Source organism: Halichoeres trimaculatus, unplaced genomic scaffold, assembly GCF_033239565.1.
Source record: "Halichoeres trimaculatus isolate MK-OKI-2021-1 unplaced genomic scaffold, fHalTri1.1 fHalTri1_scaffold_19, whole genome shotgun sequence".
NCBI lineage: Eukaryota > Metazoa > Chordata > Actinopteri > Labriformes > Labridae > Halichoeres > Halichoeres trimaculatus.
In genome coordinates this window covers 10,316,824-10,340,450 of record NW_027437197.1, presented here as the reverse complement: position 1 = coordinate 10,340,450, position 23,627 = coordinate 10,316,824, and the positions used below count along the sequence as shown (strand labels likewise).

At 38.7% G+C, this 23,627-nt stretch overlaps 1 protein-coding gene across 6 annotated transcripts in view; it reads left to right on the top strand.

Annotated features, from left to right (window-relative positions):
* Positions 1-13,343, top strand: part of pcbp3 (poly(rC) binding protein 3) — a 54,843-nt gene extending 41,500 nt beyond the window's left edge. For 3 of the 6 annotated variants that reach the window (XM_074694252.1, XM_074694251.1, XM_074694246.1), the window contains 6 exons: positions 957-1,031; positions 2,397-2,438; positions 4,663-4,741; positions 7,075-7,127; positions 7,834-8,003; positions 8,922-13,343. In XM_074694252.1, the coding sequence (XP_074550353.1) occupies positions 957-1,031; positions 2,397-2,438; positions 4,663-4,741; positions 7,075-7,127; positions 7,834-8,003; positions 8,922-8,976 (474 nt within the window). In that variant the 3' untranslated portion in view covers positions 8,977-13,343. The remainder of the gene's footprint in view (positions 1-956; positions 1,032-2,396; positions 2,439-4,662; positions 4,742-7,074; positions 7,128-7,833; positions 8,004-8,921) is intronic. The other 3 variants (XM_074694247.1, XM_074694250.1, XM_074694249.1) reach the window with 3 other exon arrangements.
* Positions 13,344-23,627: the final 10,284 nt, after the last annotated feature.

Here is a 23,627-nt window from a genome sequence, read left to right as displayed (position 1 = left end):
CTCAGGGATAATTTATTCACATAAAGAATAATGAATAAACTCATCTCATTACTGTTCAGAGCTAGCATTTCATAAATTTCACCTGCCTGTTTTGTTATATAACTATCTAACTGTACGAAAACTTCTCCAGCATTTATCTGCGGATGTTATGCTGTTTTTAAATATTGTGTTAAACACAAACTTAAGATGATACGCCTCCATTTTCAGTGCAGTAGCTACAGGGGAAATGTAAACAAGCCCTCTCAACAGCCCTGTTGCTGTGCAGCAGCATAAATCAATAATTCTATGTCATTATAGTAAGTTTGCAAACAGTAACTCCCCTGCTTTCTCATTGAACAGCCTTCCTGCTGTCTGAGGGGATTTGCATGAAAAGCAAGGGACTTGGTGGTGCATTTAATCTGTGATCCTGAGAGTTAACAAGTGCCATGGGCCCTTGTGTTTTTGTTATCTCCATGAATAGAGACTACTAATACCTCAGAGCTACAGGGCCTCATTTTGTTTTCATGAACACGTTCCGGTTTTGCTTTAAAGGTGTCCGTACTTAAAACATCTCTCAGTAAACAGATACAATATGACCTCAGAGTGAATCTCCTGGTGTTGCTCTGCTGTAGCTTGATGCAGGCTGTCATGAAAGCATGTGGCAGGCTTTTCCCACACCAGACAAGAAGACACAAGTTTACCACAGATGTTGTAATGGTCATCTGTGTTATTTTATGTTTCAGTCAGTTTGCTTAGCTTGGCTTTAAATTTGGGAAAACTTGAATTCCTGCTCCATCCAGGGCCACAAATCACCTTGAAAGCTTACACATTACACATTAAGTTCACGTTAAGTTCCTATTCTTGGCCAAAACGTAGACCGCCACGTTACCCCTGTTTTAAGAGTACAATCTGATCCTTTTTTTCTTTTCTTAGGAAAAAAAAATGCTGACTGCTTCTCCTCTTTCCGTTTCTCTTAGTCTCCACCAAAAGGTGCCACCATCCCTTATCGCCCAAAGCCTGCCTCCACCCCTGTCATATTTTCCGGTGGCCAGGTAAGAGCTGAGCTGGTTTCTTCTTCATTGTTCATGCCTGTAGCCAAAATGAGACTTCTGATGTGCAGTTTCAGCTGCAACCTGTTTGGGGGTTTTAACTTTAATTTGCTGTTTCATTAGAAAAAATATATATACTGCTTTTGAGTTTACTTTAAGCAGCAGCAACCCCATTTTCTGTCCTCTATGGCATTATTAGGGCCTGTGTACATTTACAGCTTATTGTCCTCCCCTTGTGTTGACAGTACACACCACTGTACAGACCTCCTTCACTGTTGCCGACAGAGTTGTTTTCAGACCTCCCACCTTTGGGTTTTGGTAGGTGATGATGAAGTGACATCTACAAGCAAGGCAGTTTTCCAAATATTGAACCATGTTCAACTAAGAGTGCGGTCAACACTGCAACCAAAGGAAGCTGATGATAAGGATTAGACAACATTCGTTTTGCTGCAAAAAATAGGCTGCCCAAAAGACATAGTCACTATACACAGGCCCTCATAATGCCACAAAAAGTCTTGATTGAAGATAGGCTGATAGTGATACAGCCAAGTCTAGGATTAACACATGTTTCCAGGGCACATTTAATGCCACATGACCTGACTCATGTGCTGTACAGTCCAATACAAATGAAAACATGGTTGAAAGAAACTCTGTGCTTGATTCAAATGATGTAACTTGTCTCTCATGGTGTCACATGGGGTCATCTACAGTCATTGACCTAATCCTTGAAACTCATCATGGTCTACAGTCCTCTGTGGTCATTGTATGCGGTTGCTGTGAATCGCTGTGATGTAGCCCCACTTTCTTTGATACAGAATTAAATGTATTATACGATATATTGCATATGTTGCAATGTTATGCAGTTTCAGTTGGTAAGGAGATTTAAAACTGCATAGCATGTTTTTTTTAGCTGGATCAATCATAGAATTACCATGACCTGGATAACTGAGAACCTACACAGGCGGGCTAACATAAAGAAGAAAAAAAAACTAACAAGCATGTGCATTCTCAATAAAAGGTTTAATATTTAATTGCTGGGCAATGTAGAAACCATAAAAAACAGTCATTATGCAAATGATTTTTTTTCTGAATGTTTGTTCCAACAATAACACAACTGATATTTAATTAATGCAAAGTAAAGCAACAAACACTGTACATTATCATGTTGCAGATCTGGTCTAAAAGCTTTTAAAAGCATTTAAACTTTAAGAAAAGCATCTGAACCATTGGAATTTCATGTGTGATGATTGATATGATAGTTTTCAGTATGTCAGGACAACTGCAGTGCAAATTTTCAAGCTGCAGTGCCTGAAAGTAATTCATGATTTGCTAAAAATATTATTTCTGCTGTGTTTTGTATCTTTGCAGGCCTACACAATTCAGGGACAGTACGCCATACCACATCCAGATGTGAGTTTTGACTCTGTTTTCTACCCACTGAAGATCTGTTTCAGAAGTATATGTAATTTAAAACAGAAGGACACATTTGAGTCCATACACTGCCAGCTCTCAGGAGTTATTTAGAGGCAAATCATCAATTAAAACTTACAAAATCTCTGTCCTTTTGGGATTAAGGTGAAATAGAGCCTTACAACTGTTACCAGATCTATTAGATAACAAAACACTGCTGGTGATAAAGAGAAAGGAAAAGACAGTAGAGGCAGTTTTTGTTTAAGACACCCATTTGATTCAAATGGACCATATAGTCTCCATTAATAATCTTCCTTCATCTGTCCTTGTCGTGAGAGCATCTTCAGAGATACCTTGTGTCGTATCCACTAATTCAAAGTTAGGCTGTGATTGATGCCACTGGAGGTACTGGTTGACGCCACAATCGCTCAAGTACAGGCTTGACACTTTCTTCTACCCTCATTAAAACTCCTCTTAGAAAGGGAAGAGCATCCGTCTTTCGTCAGTCCTGATGGAAATGATACACAGCGGGGGGACGGATGTGTCCATGTCAGGTGGAGAGTGAGTTCTGTAACAGGCATGTTAAACTAGAGGTTTTCGTCTTCTGAGTCATAGGTGCTAACTTGAAGGAGATATGATAATTGCTGGAGCAATGCAGAATTTTTCCTGGTTTATGTGCTCTGGGGTGGAGTTATTTGTCATTGAGGTTTAAAAAGTTAAATTTGGAGAATATTAAAAAGACAAGGACATGGGGTACATCCCAAGTCTCTCTGATTTTTTCCCTCACTTGCACCCTCTCCTTGGCGTTATCTCTCTCAAGGGGTCCTGCATAAAGGGGCAAAAAGGAGAGGGTGAAGAATCAAGTATACTTGTTTAAAAGGACATGTTTTTAGCTAGGTGATGTAGTTTATCAAATATATATCAGTAGTTTAACCCCAGTTTTCTTCATGTATTAGCAGGACACACAGCTTTTCAGTCCAGTACTTTGAATATTAAGCTATTTTTCTTTAATGTGGCTCAACAGCAACATTTTGGTAACCACTAGCCACTCTACATTTTAAAGCTATTTGCTCACAAGTGAGAGACAAGATCTGGTTAGAAGTGGTCACTGGAGATGTATTTCAAGAAATGTGATTTTACAAGTGTGGACACTTGCGCTCACAGCTGCACACCAATGATCCAATTACTTGAGGTCTGAATAACCTCATAGTCACAAACAGGCAGCACTTTTCTACTCTTTAAAGAGGGGGCATTATGCTCTTTTTTTTTAAAGCTCTACACTGTCCCTCTGGTACCCCCATAGGACCTTTACGTGATATACAGCTCCATACAATTCAAATTTTTCAAGTTAAAGAAAAACATAAAAAGTCATATTTCAGCCATGTTTTGAAACATTTGAGTTGCTAATTTTTCATGGTTTCCTGCTCCCCAAACTCCTTTCACTTAGACTGGCCAGCCCTCTGGAGGCCTGTCAGAATCTCATGGGTTTTTTTTGAGTGTACTGTTTTTAGCAGTTCACAGACAAATTCCAGTTTGAAAATCTACACATCAAGTACAGACATCCAGCATTGCGATTTTACATTCATATTTGAAATATGACAATGAATGATAATTCCCCCTCTTTAAGCTCTTCTGTTCAAGGATTCTTTTTCTACCTCTGTTATATCTCTATTACTTCCTCCCAAGCAGTGGCATGACTGAGCTTTGACAGGGACGTATTGTCTGTTCTGGTCTCTTTCAAGGCCTTTTGTTGGTCTGTTCAGTGATTGCTCTTTCTCCTACATGATGCTTGAATCAGCTACGGCATCCAATCAATAGGTGATTAAGGAACATCCAGTAAGAGGTCAGTAAAAGGATTCCTTGATGCCTTCTCTCATCTCTTGCTTCTCAGGCCAGAGATAAGAGCATCTGATTGGCCTGCAAGAGGGCAAGTCCGAACAAACAGAAAACAGCTGTTTTAGGTCGGGGGCAGCGGGAATATCAAACAGCAGACTTGGGATTTACCTTAGTCAGAAAATAATCTAGCTACCTATACATTTGCAACATCACAGGCAGTCACCCTCTCTCTGTATCTCTTTCTCTCTTACTTTTCGTCCTCCACCTCCCTGTGTCATGACCTTCCTCTCCTCACTGTCTCTTCACTCGAGTTTTGTTTGGCTTCATTTCTCAGTGTGTCCTGTGTAACAGTAACCTCTTAGTTCTACTTTCCCTCCTAACCCTTCAGCAGTTGACCAAGCTCCACCAGTTGGCTATGCAGCAAACCCCTTTTACCCCTCTCGGACAGACCACCCCTGCTTTCCCTGGTACGTACCCACGAGTCCCTGTAGATAAACTCCTTCTTTGAGCATCCAGAGAAACTCTTTCCCTACCTTCCACCTTATCTCTCTTTTGGCATGACTTGGTCCCTGTGGTTTCTCTCCTTCTTTTGATTTTTCATGTATATTTTTCCCTCTTGGCTCTGTCTGACTTTATACCAGTGAAAGACAACAGGAAGTGACACTGGGCTTCACATTGAAATTATCTATTCAAATTGGATTATCACTTGGCAACAGGATACATCCTCCCTCTTACATATTTCCAGGTTGTTTCGCTTTCCATTAAGATAAAAACTGCCGGGGAAATAGACCAGCCACATTGTTGTATGATGACCAACTAAATGTCCTTGCAGCTGAACTGAACTGTTTCAAATGGCTCCATACGCCTGTATGTCACAACTCACATGTTCAATTGCAATGCATCAGCCAGCGAACTCATGAAGGAGCAGTGCTTGAATTTATTATCCTCCAGCTTCTTGTGAAGCAATGTGGCTTTATCCATAATACATGCAAGGATTTCAAACTCAGGTAGGCGACTTTGGAGAAACCAGTGATAGTAAGCTAGATTGTGAAAGTTTCCATGCCCTTCTTTCAGCTGACTCCCACAAAGAACGGGGATGTGAACAGCGGGAACATAGCTGGAAGTCCAGTTCAAGAAACATTATTTAAATACTACTAAAGGACTGCACCATTTTGCATAGTTGGTGTGTCCAGCTGTCTTTCTGTGCTATATTTTGGAAGTAGTTCTTTAGCTTAGGCTGCATGTCTATCAAACCCTGTGGATACTTCAGTCATGTGCAATGAGTATATGAGTAGAGGGATAGCAAAAAGGGGGAAGACTGGCAGGTAGACAACTGAATAATTTAATTCAGGCTGAATTGAATGGTTGGATAGGCATCTAGAGTCAGGGCACAATGTGTCATATTGTGACAAACCATGCCGACCTGGGGGAGAAAAAGCTCCAGATAGACTAGTCCATGTGCTTGAACATTGATAAAAATAGCTGCAACAAGATATATATTGGTGAAAAAAAAGAAAGGAAAAAAGTGCTCGTCTGATCCTAATGGTGAAGGTAAGATCATATTTAGACTAATCAAAGATCAGGATCAGGCCTTGCTTAGTTTCACCCTTCAGATTGTGGTTTTAACTGATCCTAATGGTGAAGGTAAGATCATATTTGGACTAATCAAAAATCAGGATCAGGCCTTGCTTAGTTTCACCCTTCAGATTGTGGTTTTAATTGATCCTAATGGTGAAGGTAAGATCATATTTGGACTAATCAAAGATCAGGATCAGGCCTTGCTTAGTTTCACCCTTCAGATTGTGGTTTTAATTGAACAAGTATTTGGATCCAGTTCAATATTTTTTTTCTGCTGGCACCTCACACATCAGCCTGTTTCCACTTTTTTTCTTTTTAAAAGCTCAAGTGATATACTCCACCATATGGCAGCTTTGTGGCTTTTTCTATTTTTTTTTTCCAGTAATACAAAGTAATGAATAAACACCTTCACACCATATAACTTTAAAGCAGAGCCATGGTTTGTTTTTCTTCTCAGGTGGATGGGCTTTAATTACCTTAATCACTTCCGGTTTCGGGTCAGCCACAACAAGAGAAAGTTTCTTTTCTTTACTTTTTTGTTGCCTTTTTTTTAAGGTATTGAGTTCTGTATGTACAAGTAATATAAAATAGTAGAATAGATGATCCTTCTCAAGAACATAAACTTATTGTTTTCCAGTTACCTTGAGGGACGTACAATGAAAATTCTAAAAGTGTTTTGATTGATACAGTAGAGTTTGATGGTTTGACAGTTCAACAAGAGGATTAATTGTACCATCACCCTCCATCTGAGAGCAAATTCCCAAAGCCTCCAAAACATAGACCTCAGACAGCTAACCTCGTATTCATTTTCAATGCAAAGTCACTTTTTTGAAGTTCTTAGTCATCAAAGTTTCCATCTAGCTAATAATCAAATGTTGGACCACCTGCTCTTAGTTTAGAAGCTTGTGACAAAAATATTTGTAATAAAATGTTAAAACAGCATCAAATGAAGATAAGTTTTACAAACCCACAAAAGCCAACAGCTTAGTTGTTTTACTTCACCACCAGTCTGCGAGTAAAGCCAAGGGAAATCCTTGTTGGCTGTAGCTGTGTGTGAAAAGCTCCTAAATATACAAGCAACATTAAGCCCTTTTTTAAAATCTTGGAAATAAAGCAAAAAGACTCTCTTCCAACAGATCAAAATATGGTATTCAGAGGTTCCAACCCTGCTTAAGTAACCTCTCAAAGTCCAATCTTTTTTTGTCATTGCTCCCCAATTCAGGTTTGGATGCCAGTCCACCAGCCAGCACCCATGAACTCACCATTCCTAACGATGTAAGTAAAGCCTTTTTGGGATAGCTGACTGAAGCAGGGTTGAGATATTCAGTGCAAGACTTGGACTTGAGTTCAATTTGAGTCCCAATTGTGACTGGACTTGATTCCAAAGGTTCAACTTGGACTGTAGGCTCATACTTGTACTTGGACTCAAATGAACTACAACGCTGTACAGCATGTTCTAGGAAAATAATCAACTGACTGTATCAGTCAACTGGCATATCATGTATAAATGGCACATAAAGACTGATTTCTGTCAAGGTCTAATGTCCTACTTCTTGTGTTTACATGACTATGAACAACGATCCAATCAACAGACATTTTGAGGATGGCTCTTATTTAATTAAATCATAAAAGAAACAGTTTCACAAAAGAAGCCTACGCTATAAAAATAATCATGTCCTTAAAACTCATTTAATCTTATGAGAACAAATGACTGATGCCATTAACACCATTGATCTTTCTAATTTCATTTCTTACCGCTGGCACAGCAGAGAACCCACATCTCAGCTGATTCTTTGACCATGTTACCATCAATCACACTTAATTTCCTGAAGGATGAGATTTGAATTAAAACAAGACCATTTCATAAGCCATTATAATACTTTGTATCATCAAAACATCTTATAACATGTATTAAACGATATGAAGCCAACACTGAGAGTTCCTGCCAACAGGTTCAAAGATTTCTCCTCTTTTTTTCCAGCTAATAGGCTGTATTATTGGACGCCAGGGAACCAAAATAAATGAGATTCGACAGATGTCTGGGGCACAGATCAAAATTGCAAACGCTATGGAGGGCTCATCAGAGCGCCAGATCACCATCACAGGGACCCCCGCGAACATCAGCTTGGCACAGTATCTCATCAATGCCAGGTAACCCTTTAACTTTTACAGCAGGGATGTAGCACAGCCCAAGAAGATCCAAGAAAACCTCAACAGCGATTGTTCTGTTTGAAAGGAATAAAAAATATCCCTCCAGTTTCATTTTGACAGTCCTGACACTAATACTTTGATGAATTGCCAGAAATTGCACAATGTCTGTCATGCTTTGACAAGAGGCAGATATGTCCATGAATAATGTGGATATTCATGATATTCTTGTTTCTTTCTACTTTTGCTACTTATTTCCAACCAAGTGTAGACATTGAGATGCATTATGTTTGAGCCAGCACAAGGAAGTGCCTGATGAGAGCACTGCCTGCTCTTGAGACATGCTGCGGCTTTGTGAGCACAACCTGCAGACAAATTTATTTAATGATCTATTCAAAAATATTTTAATGTGAAAAACCTGCTGTAGTTCAACAAAATAAGGCCGAATCTTCATAATAACTATATAAAACCTCACAAAAAGTATTGCCTTGTTCAGCAGGTTTGACTGAAATCTGAGGTATTTTCACATTAGCCATTAATGGCAATAATTCATAAGCAAAGTGTTAAGTTGTGGGCTTGATAATAAAAGCCTTGATAATACTATACCATACGTCACACCAAACTACAGAGGAATATATTTTCCATATGAATTCTTAAACTATGCACTGCTTCTTTCTCCATATTCTCTGGATTTGTTATCAACAAAGGGAATAAATATATCACCCAGAGCCATATGGAAACTGTCCCTCACTGATGTCCACGAATGCCTAACCTCAAAGTCAGGTGTTATCTGTCCAGAAGCTGCGCAGAAGCCACATGCTCCTTAAATGGGACTTTATATTTATGACTTCTTCAGAACCTTTCAGGCAGCAGACCTCTGAAAAACTAATGGCTATTACTTTCCCACAATCCCAATGGCAGGTTCAGGGACGTGGCTGCCATGTGGAATGACCCCTCATCCATGACTACATCCTGAAGTCACACCAAATCTGGTTCTATTCACTGAAAGCTAACATCCAAACCAATGTTTCACAATTACCCTCTATGTGTTATCCCATAAAATAACCCTTAGATCCCTTTTGTTTTGTAAAACTCGTCAGTGTTAGCCAGTGGGAGACCTTCAGTAAAAGCCAGATTAACACTGGGATTTAATTGAAATGGATGTAGCCAGTGTAACCTTTAAAGAAGAGTTTGACATTATATGTGACATGCTTTGGGTAAGGTATGAAGATCAATTAATTGATCAGGGGAATGGTTAGCTTAGCTTATCTTTTGCTAGAAAAAGGAGTAATAACTTACTTGGAGTGGTCCAAAACCAGTCAGCACCTCCAAATCTTATTAATCCATTCACTGATCCCATCAGCTGTTATCATCAACATAAGGCACTGCATACCCCTGGGAACAGAAGTCTGCTTATCAGGAGTTCCAGTTAAGCCAGCATGTTGTGGTTTAGGTTAGCAACATCACCACTATAATTTCTTGATACAGCATGTCCCCCAGGATAGCACCTGTTTATCATTTTCAGTAACCAGTAGATCTTAGTTCAACAGTGGACACACAGACACTTCACTCTGGCTAACTTAAGAAGATTAAACCTGGAAAATAAATTTGTTTTCATGCAATTTGCACAAATTTTATGATTCTTAAGTTTCCTCAAAATGCTAACTTTGTCAGGTCTATCCTAAAGGGGAAAGAAAACAACTTTTATAATGTGGGTTTGCTGAGCAGAGGTCAGATCAATCATTTCCAGTGTATTTCAGGAATTCAGGACATCCAACTTCTTGTAACACAGCTTGGGAAAGATTATGTATCAAGGTAAAACTTGGGATCAAGAGCCATTTGTTAGCTAAACTTGCAAAGAGATTTGTTAAATATTTTCAGATTACTGCTAATCCATCTGTCATCAAGCCAGAGTGCATCAGACCTGCTTTTGCTCACCATACAAATACCAAATATCAACATATACCAAAGCTTGGTGAAATACACAATAATAACACTTGATATTCTGGAAAAAAAAATATATTCTTGTAAACAAATTTGTTATTTTTATCCAGAATCGTGATTGTGGTTGCTTGGCACTGTTGTATCTAATCTAACAATTATTTCCCACATCACAAAATATACTAACGAGAACCTGTAAATGATATTTCTATCAGGAATTAGCTTTGTTCAGGTTAAGCTAAACAAGCCCAAAAAGTGAAGAGTGTATGATATTAAATATAGCCAGAGTAGGCTTCAATCAGAGGGGAGAAAGGAGCTAAGCTAACTATCTCAGAGGTATTTATCTTGTCTAACTTTCTGCAACAAATCAAAGCATATGTTCATTAATGTCAAACTATTCCATTGAGTATTTAATTAGCATGCCTCGTTCTGAGAATAATTATGTTATTGTCATTACTATATTAGACATTTGCCTTTCAAGTCCTTTTGTTTCAATGTTTTGAAAGAATAAAATACTTAAAAAATGCAAAATCAGACAAAAAGTCAAAAAATGAACCCATGCTACCACTCAAGCAATGCTTTTTGAATGAAGAGTCATGTGGTGACTCAGACTCTGTAGGGAAAAACTGTGGTTTTACATCGGATCACTTTTATTTGCTTTTTTTTTTAACCACTGCATGGCTTCAGAAAGAGATAAGAAGTGCATGGTTGTATCAACATATTTTAGATGTTTAATGCTATAGCAGAAGGAAACAGCTCAACTTTATGTCAGTTTTGAGGCTAAAACCCCCTCCCTACAGGTGTCAGCCAGTAATGGATCACACAGCCAGCCATTGCAGCATAACTTTCACTTCAATGGGAAAGTTCTCCTTTCACAGCTGTTTTATTTTCTCTGTCTACCCTTCCCTCCTTCCCCTTCCTCCTCCTCCTCCCTCCACCTCCCTTGAACTGTTTTAGGCTGACGTCTGAAGTCACTGGAATGGGCACTCTCTAGTTTCTACCCATCTTCCCTCAGTGCATCACATGACCCTTGAGCAAATGGCATTGCACCTAGTTTATTCTTTTCTCTGTGTTTGACTGTTCTTATATTTGAGTGATTTTAACTTGTATAAGTTATAGAGTTTCCTGTGAACATGTGTATCTGCACAGTCAATAGGATTCCTCACATTTATCCACAGCTTTGTTGCTTCACATTCTGAAAGGTTGCTTTACTTTTTTGACCCTCTAGTACCTTTCATGGCATCTCACACACTGCAACGCTTTGTTTTACCTCACGTTTTGTCACTTTACCTTTACTTTTTGCACTGCAGGCACCTGTAAGTGAATGCAAAAGGCTGTGAGGCTACATACACATTTGTATTGCATATTAAAACGAATGCAAAACCTGTGTCAATAAGATGCCATTATCATACACTTCACACTGTTGCCATACTTGAATCAGTGCTGTACTGTGTGCCTGTGTGTCTTTGTGTTTGATGATCACAACAGATTTGTCTGCATGACACACAAAACCGTCCACATTTGATGTTTACTTTAGCATCAAACAGGTTGAAACAAGACTGAACGGTGAATGCAAATGTATCACACCATAAACAGTCAATTTATGAGTGTCAATCTGTCTCCTATTTGAAAACGACCCCAAAGGTGCAAGTCAATAAACTTCCACTGAAACGCACACATATCAGTCTTTTATGGGTTTTATATGAGACGTGACAGAAAGATTGGGTTTGAAAATGAAAATAGGCAACTGGCTGCAGCGAGGAGTGAATTCAAAGATGCATGCTATAAATAAACTCCACTTTATTCACCTATACTCCACCAAGATGTAATCATGTTATTCATGCTGCCACCTCATAGCAAATGGGCTTGACAGAAATGTCTAAGAATTGACTAATGTATATTTGCCGTCACACGTGTCTAATTTAAGTCTGCCATCTTTCTCCGTCAAAGGAGGTTAAAGCTCCAGAGAGGCAAGGGTCTACTAGTCAATAATGTATGATTTCCTACACTGTTCCCCTGGATGTCAAACACACACTTTAGTAACAACATACCCTAAGAGGAATGTGACGTGAACCACGTAAGCATGTATGACACATTGGAAACGTATGTCTTGATGTATGTATCTACAACCTGAAGCATTTTTACAGGTTATATCAGTAAATCAAGCTAGATGAAAGCCTTACTTATACATACATGTTATGACCCTCTCTGCAGTTGCCATGTTATACATCATCTCCTTGGTTACATCTGGTATCTGTTAAGAGAAGGTGGCCTCTCTTACTAACACGTTCAGATACCCAAGCTAATAAAAGCTGAATGTATTACACAATATGCTTAAAAAACAAGTATTTATACTTCTTACTTAATTAAAATCACTTTTTAGGGTGTCTATTCTGAAAATCAGGTCAGAGGATTAGGGGGAGGAGTGATTCATTTAGAGAGCAGAATGCTTCGTTATCAATGGGGTTGAGTTTTTTAACATTCAGGGAGGTGGAGATGACCCAAATTCCCTCAGTACTCCAGTTTATCACACCAGATGCATAAATGGTTTGTAATTAAAGGGTTGCCTTAATGAAGATCATACATGAAGAATAATCAGTATTTATCTTTCACAAGCAAACATGACATTCTATTGATTACAATTTCTGTTTTCAGCCCACCTTACTTGAATGCAAGTACTCAGAGTCTGATATGCATAACTTTGACTGAAGATAATATAAAAGAGGTTTTGGGGGATACAATGTGCAGTTAAAGCACAGTGTCATATTATTCGACATCGGTCATGGTTGATTTATACATTTTCATTGAAACATGGCTGCTTTACACCAACATGTTAACATTTTCACATGTTGACATATTTACTTTACACATATAATCCTGTATGTCAGAGCTCATCTGGCTGCATCCTGGTGTAGTTAAGATGATCAAACTGAGGAAAAGCTGACAAAGAACTTTTTTTTTCTTAATTTTAAATTAAAGTTCATTTATTATTTACAGAATTGTGCCATTTAAATACTTCCTGTCTCCTGTAAAGTGTGCATACCAGTTGTTTAAAGCCTGTAAAGGTTGTGTGCAGGCAGGCTAACCATGATGCAACTATGCCACTATGTGAACATCTGTTGCTTTTTCATCATCATTGTTTGGGTTACATTTTCATGGCTCATTCCCAGTTCTGAACACCTCTCACCATGCTACTTTATCATTTTAGTCATGCATTAACACTTTTTGGTTACTGTGCTAGAGCAGCAAAAAAATAAAGTGAAGCACTATTTGATGCTTATTGAGAACACTTGTCTGGTAAGTTTTATCCTTTGCCTTTGGAGGTCTGTATTTTGGTTCATTATTTATGGAGGCTGATTCTGAGATGTTTTGTAAAAAGAAGAGAATAAAGTTTGTGTTTTTCCCTTGGCCTGAGACTTTGTCACTTTTTTTTCTGCAAAGTTAACTTGCTGTGATTGTTCTATATTGAAACACTTTTTCAATATGACATGAGATACTGTAAGATCCTGTTATAAAACTGTAAGAAAGGGCAATGCTAGCACCACCTGCTTGACAAGTTATGTCACAATGCTCCATGTAAAAATAATGTAAGTGAAAGTGTCAGCACTCTCTGCAAATATAATCTCAAATTCATCAAAACACATGTATTAATATACACATCAGAAGAACGCAAAGAATCATTCATTATGTTCCCTCTTCCTGCTCGCTGAGGGAGAGCTGAGTCCATTTGGATTTGTTTGTAATCGCATATCTACAACAAAAAAAATTGGTTCTACCAGCCACAAGCTACAAGAACTTAAAGTGTCTGTTAAATCTACAGGACTCTTGTTAATTATAAAGACAGCACCATATTAGCAAACTAAACTGTACCCTGTCACTGCAGCTCATTGAACAAAAGCTCAAAGCATGTATTCAAGACTTAAATGCCCTTTTTGAAGAGTTTCAAATTGAAAAAGAAAAAAAAAAAGGAATAACATTCATTACTCACCTGGAAGCGGTGATGTTAAGAACCACCACCTGGTAATGTTGACAGTGAAAAGTGAGTTTGTGCTTATGATCAAATACTTGATCCAATATGTGTAAACAAAAATATTTACAGCCGTTTTCATAACATCAAATTATTGTAAGGGACAAAACCTGTGCTGCAGTTTTGCTTCAGAGCAAAGGCATGTCACCGACGGTGAAAAGTGATTTTTGTAAACCATGCACTTGGACTTTGGTGTCTTTTGTAGATAAAATGTGACAAAGTGAAAAAGGAAAGCTTTGATTTCATTCAACAAAGAGGACGAGGGATCATACCTTGAATTTCTGACATTTAAATCTAAACTATGTGAGTTCAAAGATCTGTGATTCATTCTGATTCTCAGGTCTTTCTTTTAGCCCTGCACACTCCTCCACAGAACAGCAGGGTGACATTTCAGTCACAGTATCCTGTGTCTCTTTAAGTGAGAGCTGTTGTAACGAATCCTGCCCCTGATAGAAAGATCACACAGCAGGAGGTCAGTTAGTTATTACAAACACACAACTTAATGACCATAAAGGGGAGAGAATAGCAACATTACATCCCTGTAATCCCATTCACAGACAAGCTTTATAGCAATTAGGAAGGCAACAGATTTTTGGCTTCATTTCCCCAAAATTATCTGAGATTGAGTCATGCTCACATAGGCAGTGGTTTCCCACAGAGCCAAATGTGCGGATGCTCTTGCAGAGACAGTTAAAGGTAGGAGGGGAAGTGTTTATATCCGATTTTATGATGCATTTCAAACTATTATTGTCAGTTTTATATTGGAGTTTTGTTTTTGGCTACTCAGTCACTGTTTGGGCAACAATCTGAGGAGAATCGAGAATTAATTATGTGTAGCTCACTCAAAACATACTTTGAGTGCACTTTCATACTTCTGAGATTTGTCTATATCAGCCTACAAATGAGTTTGGTTTATTATGTAATACCACACTGTAACATTTGATTCCAACTCGTGGGGACACAAATAGTAACAATGTACCATGAAGTACACGTTTACCTTTCCGGAAGTAAAAGTAAATGGGACAGATTCTGACAGATGCTTGTGACATTTCAAGTAGGCTGAAGCTCATTGTGAGACACAGGAGGATTGGTTAGACATGGCTTACTTCCAGCCAGAGTTGGGCACATTTCACATTTGAAACAATACATTACTGATGCCTGGTACTTGGCAATCAGTATCGGTGCTCAGCGGTACCAATTTTCTGTACTTTTGTGTGTTTTTGTGGTAATAAATGTCAATTTTTTTAATAACAAAATCTCAAAGTTTTTCAATTTAATATATTTCTTTCTCATTGTATAAACTTGTACTGCTGTGGTCATGTCCAGCATGGAAAATCACCTACTCTTCAACTCCCACACAGTCACATGGTTGTGTTTAGGTACCTAAACACAGTACCATTTGATTTTATGTGAATCAGTACTTGGTACCACAGACGGAATTCGGTCGGTACCTATAAAAGTACCTTAGTCTGTACCCATCCCTACTTACAACCATAGACTGAAAAAAAAAAAAAAAATGGACGTCATCTTGCTTGTCTTGAAGTGAGGTCGCCACAAAAACTGCTCCCCCTGGTGACTGGCTGCAGCACAGGTCAAAAAACCCTGGCTCTCCAGCCATTCCAGGTGGGCTGTGTTCAAACTTCAAAAAACAAATACACCTCATAGAAATGTTTCTCATGTCCAATTGTTGTGGTGATTTAAAGATATCATTTGGCTGTCTTGTATTCAAGTCCTCTTTTTTTCTGAAAAGATTAATTTTCATTAGTAATAAGAGGTTTTGGGTAAAGTTTAACAATGATTGACAGCTGCCATTCTCATGTATTTTTTTTCGGGGATCATGAAATATGTCGGCAGGTAGAGTCAAGAAGTGACTAGACTCTCGAAAGAAAAAAATATATATATTATTTTTGCCACCTGGCTCCACTCAGATTCTCCCAGAATCCCTCACAGTCTCCGCTTTGCAGACTCTGGCTGCACAACAGCTACAATGGCTGCACCTGTGATGGGGAATTTGGACTTCAAAACTGTACAATAGCAAATGGCAGAGCAATGCTGTCCACTCTATATACGGTCTATGCTTGCAACAGATAAAGAGGCTGACAAAAACAGGGAGGAGTCTGTTGTTTGCTGATTACAGCTGGTGCCTTTGTGTCATGCTTGAAATAAGGCTACTTTGTGTACACCAGGATTCTATGAGTTAAGGTGCAGAGAGTAAAAATGCAGGGAATAGAGGAGTATATGCTGTTATAAAGTTAAGAAAGTTTTAAAAGTTACCACCACCTTGATTCTTCTCTCAGCTGCTTAATTTCCTTGCAGTCTTAAGATTATTTCCTTTTCTATTCAAGCACATAATAATAATGCCTTCCTTCCTCCATCCAGACTCCAACAGACTATGAGAAAGTTAACTATCTAATGATCCTAATGATGGTAATAGCTCAGAATTAAAACACACTGCATGGGATCTATTATTCTCTGCTTTTTTTAATTAGCTCCATTCACCCCAGTTTATAATTTCATAATCACAGCCAATTATCCTCTAAATCCACAAAATATGTAAAATAGAATAAAAAGGGTCAATAGTGTCTCCCACTGTTAGCTTTCCTCTCAAAGAGTGAAGGATGTTGGTACGACAGAGCCAAGTTCCTCCTGGCTTTCAGCCAGAGTGTGTGTACAAAAGAACAAGCCACTGTAGACCTTTTGTCCACAGGCATGTTGCAAATTATCATCGACGTTCCTCAGGGGTGGCATGGGGTCACCTTGTTCACAGCTCGACCATCAGCCCACACTGCGACTTTCACGGCTGTTAGACATGTCGGCTTTTAACCAGCTGTTGATTATGCTCCCAAAGTCCCTGATTGCATTTAGGAGCACATTCACAAGTCTAAAGAAGGAGAGATAATCCCTGAATGAAACAACCGAAAATCTTTACGGAGAAAACATGATGACCCAAATTGTATGTTTGGAGCTCATTGTGGTCTCACAACATTCAATAACCTCATCAAGACTGCTTTGTCTTCTTCTTGTTTTTTAGTGGTGTTAAATGAGGGGTTAACAGGAAAGTATTTATACAACACGACAGGCTTATTTACAAAGACAATGACCAAAACAAAATGACTTTACCTCAGTATCTCTGTTGAAGTGAAGGCTTTAAAGAGGGAATGTTTTAGTTCAGCCTTTGTCTGAAAGGCTTTGTTTAGATGCTGTCTCTTGAGGCTTCCCACTCTGCAGACCTCCTTGCCTCTGACTGGCCAGCCCTTTGGAGATGTCATGCTGTTTTTTTTTTTTTAACCATTTACAACCATTTTCACACATTCAGTATGAAAATCCAACATTATTACTTGGTATCCTTGTTTGAAATATGGGAGAGCATAATACCCCTCTTTAGATTTTGATATCAATTTCAGATCTCATTTTTCTGAGCTAACCAACACCACCTGTCCAGACATCTGAGCTAACTGAAGTCTCCTAAAGGTAAAATCTCAACATCCAAGTCTTGTGAGATCAGACTCACTGACCACAGTCTTTACTGCATCATAAGTCCTGTGTTTTTCCAAAATGTTTGATTCAGCTAAGTCTTCTTCACAGAGTTTAAAGCCTGTGTATGATTACTATCACACACTGATAAAGGGTTTAGACACAGAGTGCCTCTTGTATGTAATATGGATGGACTTGTTTTTATTTTACACCTACAGGCTACAGGTACCTAGAAGTAATCACAAAGCAATATTCAAGTTATTATTCAGATTCATAATGAACAGCCTGTGTGACACAGCCTGATTTGCTCTGGTGTGTTTGGTCCCTGCCATCTGGTCAAACACATTGAATAAACCTGTCTCCCTTGTTGAAGCTTTGCTGCTAAAAGAAATCAGATGTTCTCGTGTTTGGCTGGAATGAAAACAGCTAACAATTATGAAAGGCCCTGCTGAACATCAAAAAAGCTAAATCACAGGTCTATGTCTATCTGCTGCTTTCAAAGACATAGATATGAACCCATTTAGAAGTCACTTCATGTAGATACTGAGGTGCCTAGTAAGCACAAAATGCTTGTAGTGATTACTAAAAATAACACGAGATAAAGGTGTGACACCAGAGGCTAAAAATAACAAGGAACCAAAAGCAAGGCAGCTGACAGACTACACACGATGAAAGTTACAGTAAGAAAATGACAACATAAAAGACGTTTGAGAGCACTGTTGTCATCAAACTGTGAGTCCAAGTAGTCCAGGTGGAGTAAAGAAAAATAAATGTGAAGATAAATTAAATGGGGCAAGATGTATTTTGTTGAATTATTTTTTTGACAGTTTGGACATTAGCATTGTGGGTAGAGACTTATGTTCATGTCATGTGACCTGGACCAAGCTATTGAGAAGGTTTCAGGTATAAAAAGTGTAGAGCTAAAAACAGTAGTGCTTAAAAAGGTAAATGTTCTGGCAGGATACAGATACTGGACTACTCAGGCGCTGTACCGTCCTGATGATCAGAGCTGTTTGTGTTATTATACAATCACAAAACTCTAACGCTGGAGTGATTTCTTTCATTATTGACTTTTTAAAGATCAGAGGAGCTTATCCCCTGGTGGTAGTGTAGCTTTGAACCCTGACTGATTGACTCATTATTCTTGCTTCACTGGTCTGGGCTCATAACAGTAGTACAGTGCTTTCTCAGTTGGATAAAGAACATACTGGAACAAGGATGGAATGCTGAAGACAGAGTATGTTCAGGTTTTTGCTTTACGTTGGGTCTGACAATTGTAAAATTGCTTTTTTTTATAATTTAAACACATATTGTTGTCTTTGTATTTCAAGTTCCTTGGGTTTCTCCTGCACTTAAAGGGACTGTGAGGGGTTTGAAAGTGATCTTGAAAAAGTCTTCCTTCTAGATATATTCCTGATCATAATCCACACTTTAAAATGAGATTATCAGCGCTAATATTGCTGGTTACAGGTTATTTTAAACTGCTACTTCTTAGCTCCTGGTTGTCCAGGGTCGGACTGATTCACAGCACGTCTAGGTCTCTATGACAACACCACGTCGGCTGACGAAGTTGAGTAGTGAGAAGAGATAAAACAAAGATATCCGTTTTTTTTCCTCTATTAAAAACAATTTCTGTGACTAATTTTGTTGTGACGTGGACACAGGAATCTAACTGTCAGACAGAAAAAGGACCAAACTAGGGATACAGCCTGAGCTAAAGGCTAATTAGCCTTTACCTTGTGCTGTATCACTCTATAACTAAGGGCTAAACTGTTTGTGATATTGTTCATTCCAACCCACAGTCAGCAGTTATTCTGCAGTGGTCTGTTCAGGCTTGAGTGTCTATCAATAAAATGAAGAGGGAGGTTACGTTAGCTTTGCTTGATGGATGACTGGCAGGACATAGCTAACCAGGATTCACTGAGTTACAGACATGCGTTAGAGCACCACGCTTCCAGCTGCGCTAAATATAAACGACTGCAAAACTACTTACAAACTGACAGTGTTTACTTCTTGTCACATTAGCCTACAGATATGTCAGAGCACCAGGCTAACATAAAGCCAGCTGCTACAAAGCTTGCTCAATGTCACGTTTCAAACCGTACGTTACTGTATCGATAAGTTCCTTACCTCAGCATGTTGTATCCAGTAAAGAGTTGTCATGAACAAAGAAAATTTGTTTCGATCTAAACTCCATTTAATTTCTGAACAAACACACACCTCCCCAAAAGTAATTTACAACAGTGTGCAGAGACTCTGGGCCACAAGGTGGTGAGGGAGTGAATTAAAACAGATCCTCCTAATAGCATCTTTAAATTTATGATTGTCCATTTAGGGACAAGATCACAACACTGAGACCACCTTGAAGAGATAACTTTGTTTTTTTTTTTCTCTTTTCTTTAAATAAAGTCGTATATGGCACTTGTCAATAAGTGTATTGGATCCCTCAGACTCTATAAGACATTCATTTCAGGGAGCAGAAGCTATGCTATCAGCTATTGAGGATAGTATCAGCTTAACCATTTAGTTTAGCTCACCTCAGGCCATTTCTTACACTTACTTTTGTGTAAGCATTTTTCAGTTCTCTGTTCACGAGTTATGCTACCACTTTGTAGGATGAGACACCTTTTTTTAAAGTTTGAACTCGCCCTTGCTGTTAAAAACTAAACAAAGCATGATGAGTCAGAGAAAGTGAGAAATGATGGAGAAGAACAAATGCCAAAAATTGGATAAGATCAAAGGAATGAAAGCAGCATAAAGCACTGAAAAAGAAGAAAAAGCCAAACATTTCCAAAAGCTTTATCAGAAATCCATAAATAAAACAATCTAACAAGTTTTATGTGTCTGAGATTACCAAAGAGAAATCATCCTCAGTCACAAGTCGTGATCCAGAACAAACCAGGTGGGCTCCATAAGTAGACTTTAATGGCTGAGGTGAGGGATGTACCGTGGCAGCTATTGGAAATGTTTCCAGAGCAAGGCCAATCAAAGGCTTTAAAGTGAGCAATAAAAAATCAAAATCAATTTGAAATCTAACAGGACGGTAATGAAGGGAGGCTAACACAGAGGCAATGAGATTGTGACTGTCCCTGTGATGAGTGCAGCAAGGCTTTTTTCACCACCTGGGTGAAGGTGCATTGAAATACAAGCTGAGAGGAAACAAAAACATGTTAATCTGACAAATAAATGGTCATTAAAACAGGGTTTAACAAATACATCCAATTTCATTTTCCAGCAAAGAAATCTGAATCTACTTTAGGGACTTTTCTGCTGTAACAAACTTCAGGCCAAGAATTTCTCTTCCAGAATCAGAGTTTCATAAGTGTTTACCATCCAATTAGGAATATGAGAAGCAAGGATGGAGTTGATCGAGTTGATGGGGGAAACATCATCAGGAAGTCTGGTATCACATTATGGTAACACAACACGCCAAGTGTAACCCTTTCTGGACAAAGCCCATACCTGCTAAAATGTTAATGAATAATACATCTGGGCAGCTGTTTGGTCTCTTACCAGCAGTTAACAGTAAATTTGACCAGCATTGGCTAACATCGACCTACCTGAATGTAAGAGCAAGACTTAATCACTCAGTATTGTGACATCATAGGACTTCTGATCCTACTACAATAAACACTAACATGATATTAACCAGGAGCTGCTCTGAATGACTAAAACACACTAAAATCAATGTCTCCATCTTCCTCTGCTTAAGAGCCTCTAACTGTTCCAGCTTGAGGAATCAGGTTCACTACAAGGTGTCAATACGACAAGTCAGATAGAATGGCAAGATTAGCCCATCAACAAGGCACAAAGGTGTCCTGGATGTCATTCAGCTTTCCCTGCCTTTGCAGTCAGAATTGGTCACATTCAGACACAGAGATACAGAATGCAGGCCAGAGACCAAAAGAGCTTGTGTTTACTTCTCACCAGCAAGGACAAACATGAACTGATACACAGGAAGCAGTAGGATATAATTTTTTCTTTAGAGAATGCTACCCACACATGTTCAGGGCAGGATCAGAGAAGAGATAAGAGCAGAGAATTGACCGGATAAATGGGCGGTGATAGAGCCTGGGCGGAAACATGAGTCATCCATGGTTGGAAACTGATCCCGATTTTTTTTTTTTCCGTTCCCAATGAAAATCATTGGAGATGTTTTCTGTGTGCAGAACGTAAAGGTCAAAGTGGGCTTTTGCAGTAAAACAAGTTTATGGAGCTTTGTTTATGTTGGTGTGGCTTCTGAGCAGGAGTGTGTCCAGCCTTTGACTGGGGTGGGAGGGTGGGGCACACCGGGATGGACATGAGTTAAAAAACATGGTATTAAGGGAACATGCAAATATGAATTAATCTTTTTCACCAACTCTGTAGCATTGAAGCCTGTGTGCTTTATCCAACAGCATGAAGAGCCATACAGTGAACAAAAATCAAAATCAAAAATTAGTCCTTCTAAAGTGTTAACAGTTATGAAAAAACACATAGTGCTCATCTTCAGAGCTCAGTTTCAGTGCAGCAGTTTACACACATGTCTTGTAATCCTAAAGCTTTCATCCTGTGTTTAGAGACACTTGAATCTTGAAACCCTGACATCCATGTGGGAGTCTTTTGATTTGCAACTCCTTCAGCCCACACAAATGATGCTCTAATTTGGAGGACTGTCTGGGCATCTCTGTGCCTACGTCAGTTAAAGCTTCCGTTACTCGGCCTTGTTGTACTCCCAGTCGAGCTTTGGGGACACTGTCTGACAACAAAATGTGTTTTCAGTGTGCAAAAATAACTCCCAACTGTAATAAACAGAAATGTCTCTGAATTGAAGCAGAGTTGGAGTCCTTTATATCTGACATTTATCAAAAGCATGGTCCAGGAAAATGAGAACTATGACAGAAATGTGAGGGAGGAGTTCGGAGGAAATTATACTTTCCCCTGAGAGCCCTGTTAAATCGTCTTAGAACCAACTGTTCCTCATTCAGCGAGAAAACTACACTCAAATAAAACAGCGGCAACTTACTGAAACAACAGCAAGATAAAGATGAAGATGCATTGTTTGCATTTATGTGTCCATTTCTAAATTGTAACAAAACTAAATTAAATGATACATTTTAGAAAGTTTCGTGGTTCAGTAACACACATATATCATGGCAGAGAATTCATTAAAGCAATGTCTGCAGGATGAGTTTTATAATAAGTTAAGGTCTCTTCAGGGCAATCCTTGATAACATTATGGAGAAAATAACACCAGCCATGTCCTCAAAGTAGGCCATTTTTTCCTGCCATGAAATTGTCCTAATAGAGTTTGCCAAAAGGAAGATGTCCATATAGGTGCAGAAAATGAACCCCAAACTACACACTTCATTAAGCGGAACTGGACAGATACTGGGTCATCTGAATGCTCTCTTTATCACAGTTTTGTAGCCTGTGGGAAAAAAATAGAGCAGATACTATTTGAACACTTTATCATTTGAATACACCGAGCTCTCAATGCTGAAATTTTCTTAATTAGTGCAAAACAAAAGATATCAAGGTCTGTGAGGACAACTGTAATTGCATAGAAAAAAATACTTGCTGTGAGAGATTGATATTTATTGTTGTATTTTGATACCCCTGTGACATTTTTTTTTTTTTTTTTTATTTGTTTTGTTTAAGTTAGAGATAACTTTTAGGTCAAAGAGGTCTAATTTGACATTCTGGTATCTCTCAGTGGATGTTTCTGACAAACTAAGGTTACACATAGTGGAAGGACAAAGACATAAAATAAATGGAGAATGAATAAAAGGATGCAAATCCTAAAAGGAGGCAGAATTTGTGATGTTTCATTTCAGGATAAGGACATACAAAAACTCATTATACAGGACAAGAGGCACTCCCAACCACCTTAACAGTTATCCATACTCCATCAGCTGATGTTTACTTACATCCTGCAGAAGACAGCATACAGTTAATGTAAGTTCCAAGTAAGACACGTGTTTGATTGTATAATCTGTAACAATTCAGAAGCTGAGCATCATTTATAACAAATAGAAGAAAAACACACTGTCTGGTGATTAATCATGCTCTGCTGATTTACTTCATGCCATGCATCATCTCACTCTGTGCTTTATTATCAGCCGTCCTGGTCTTGATGTATTACATCAGCTCATCAGGCGGATACAGCCCACCTCCTTACACACGTATGCTGTGAGCTGCCAATG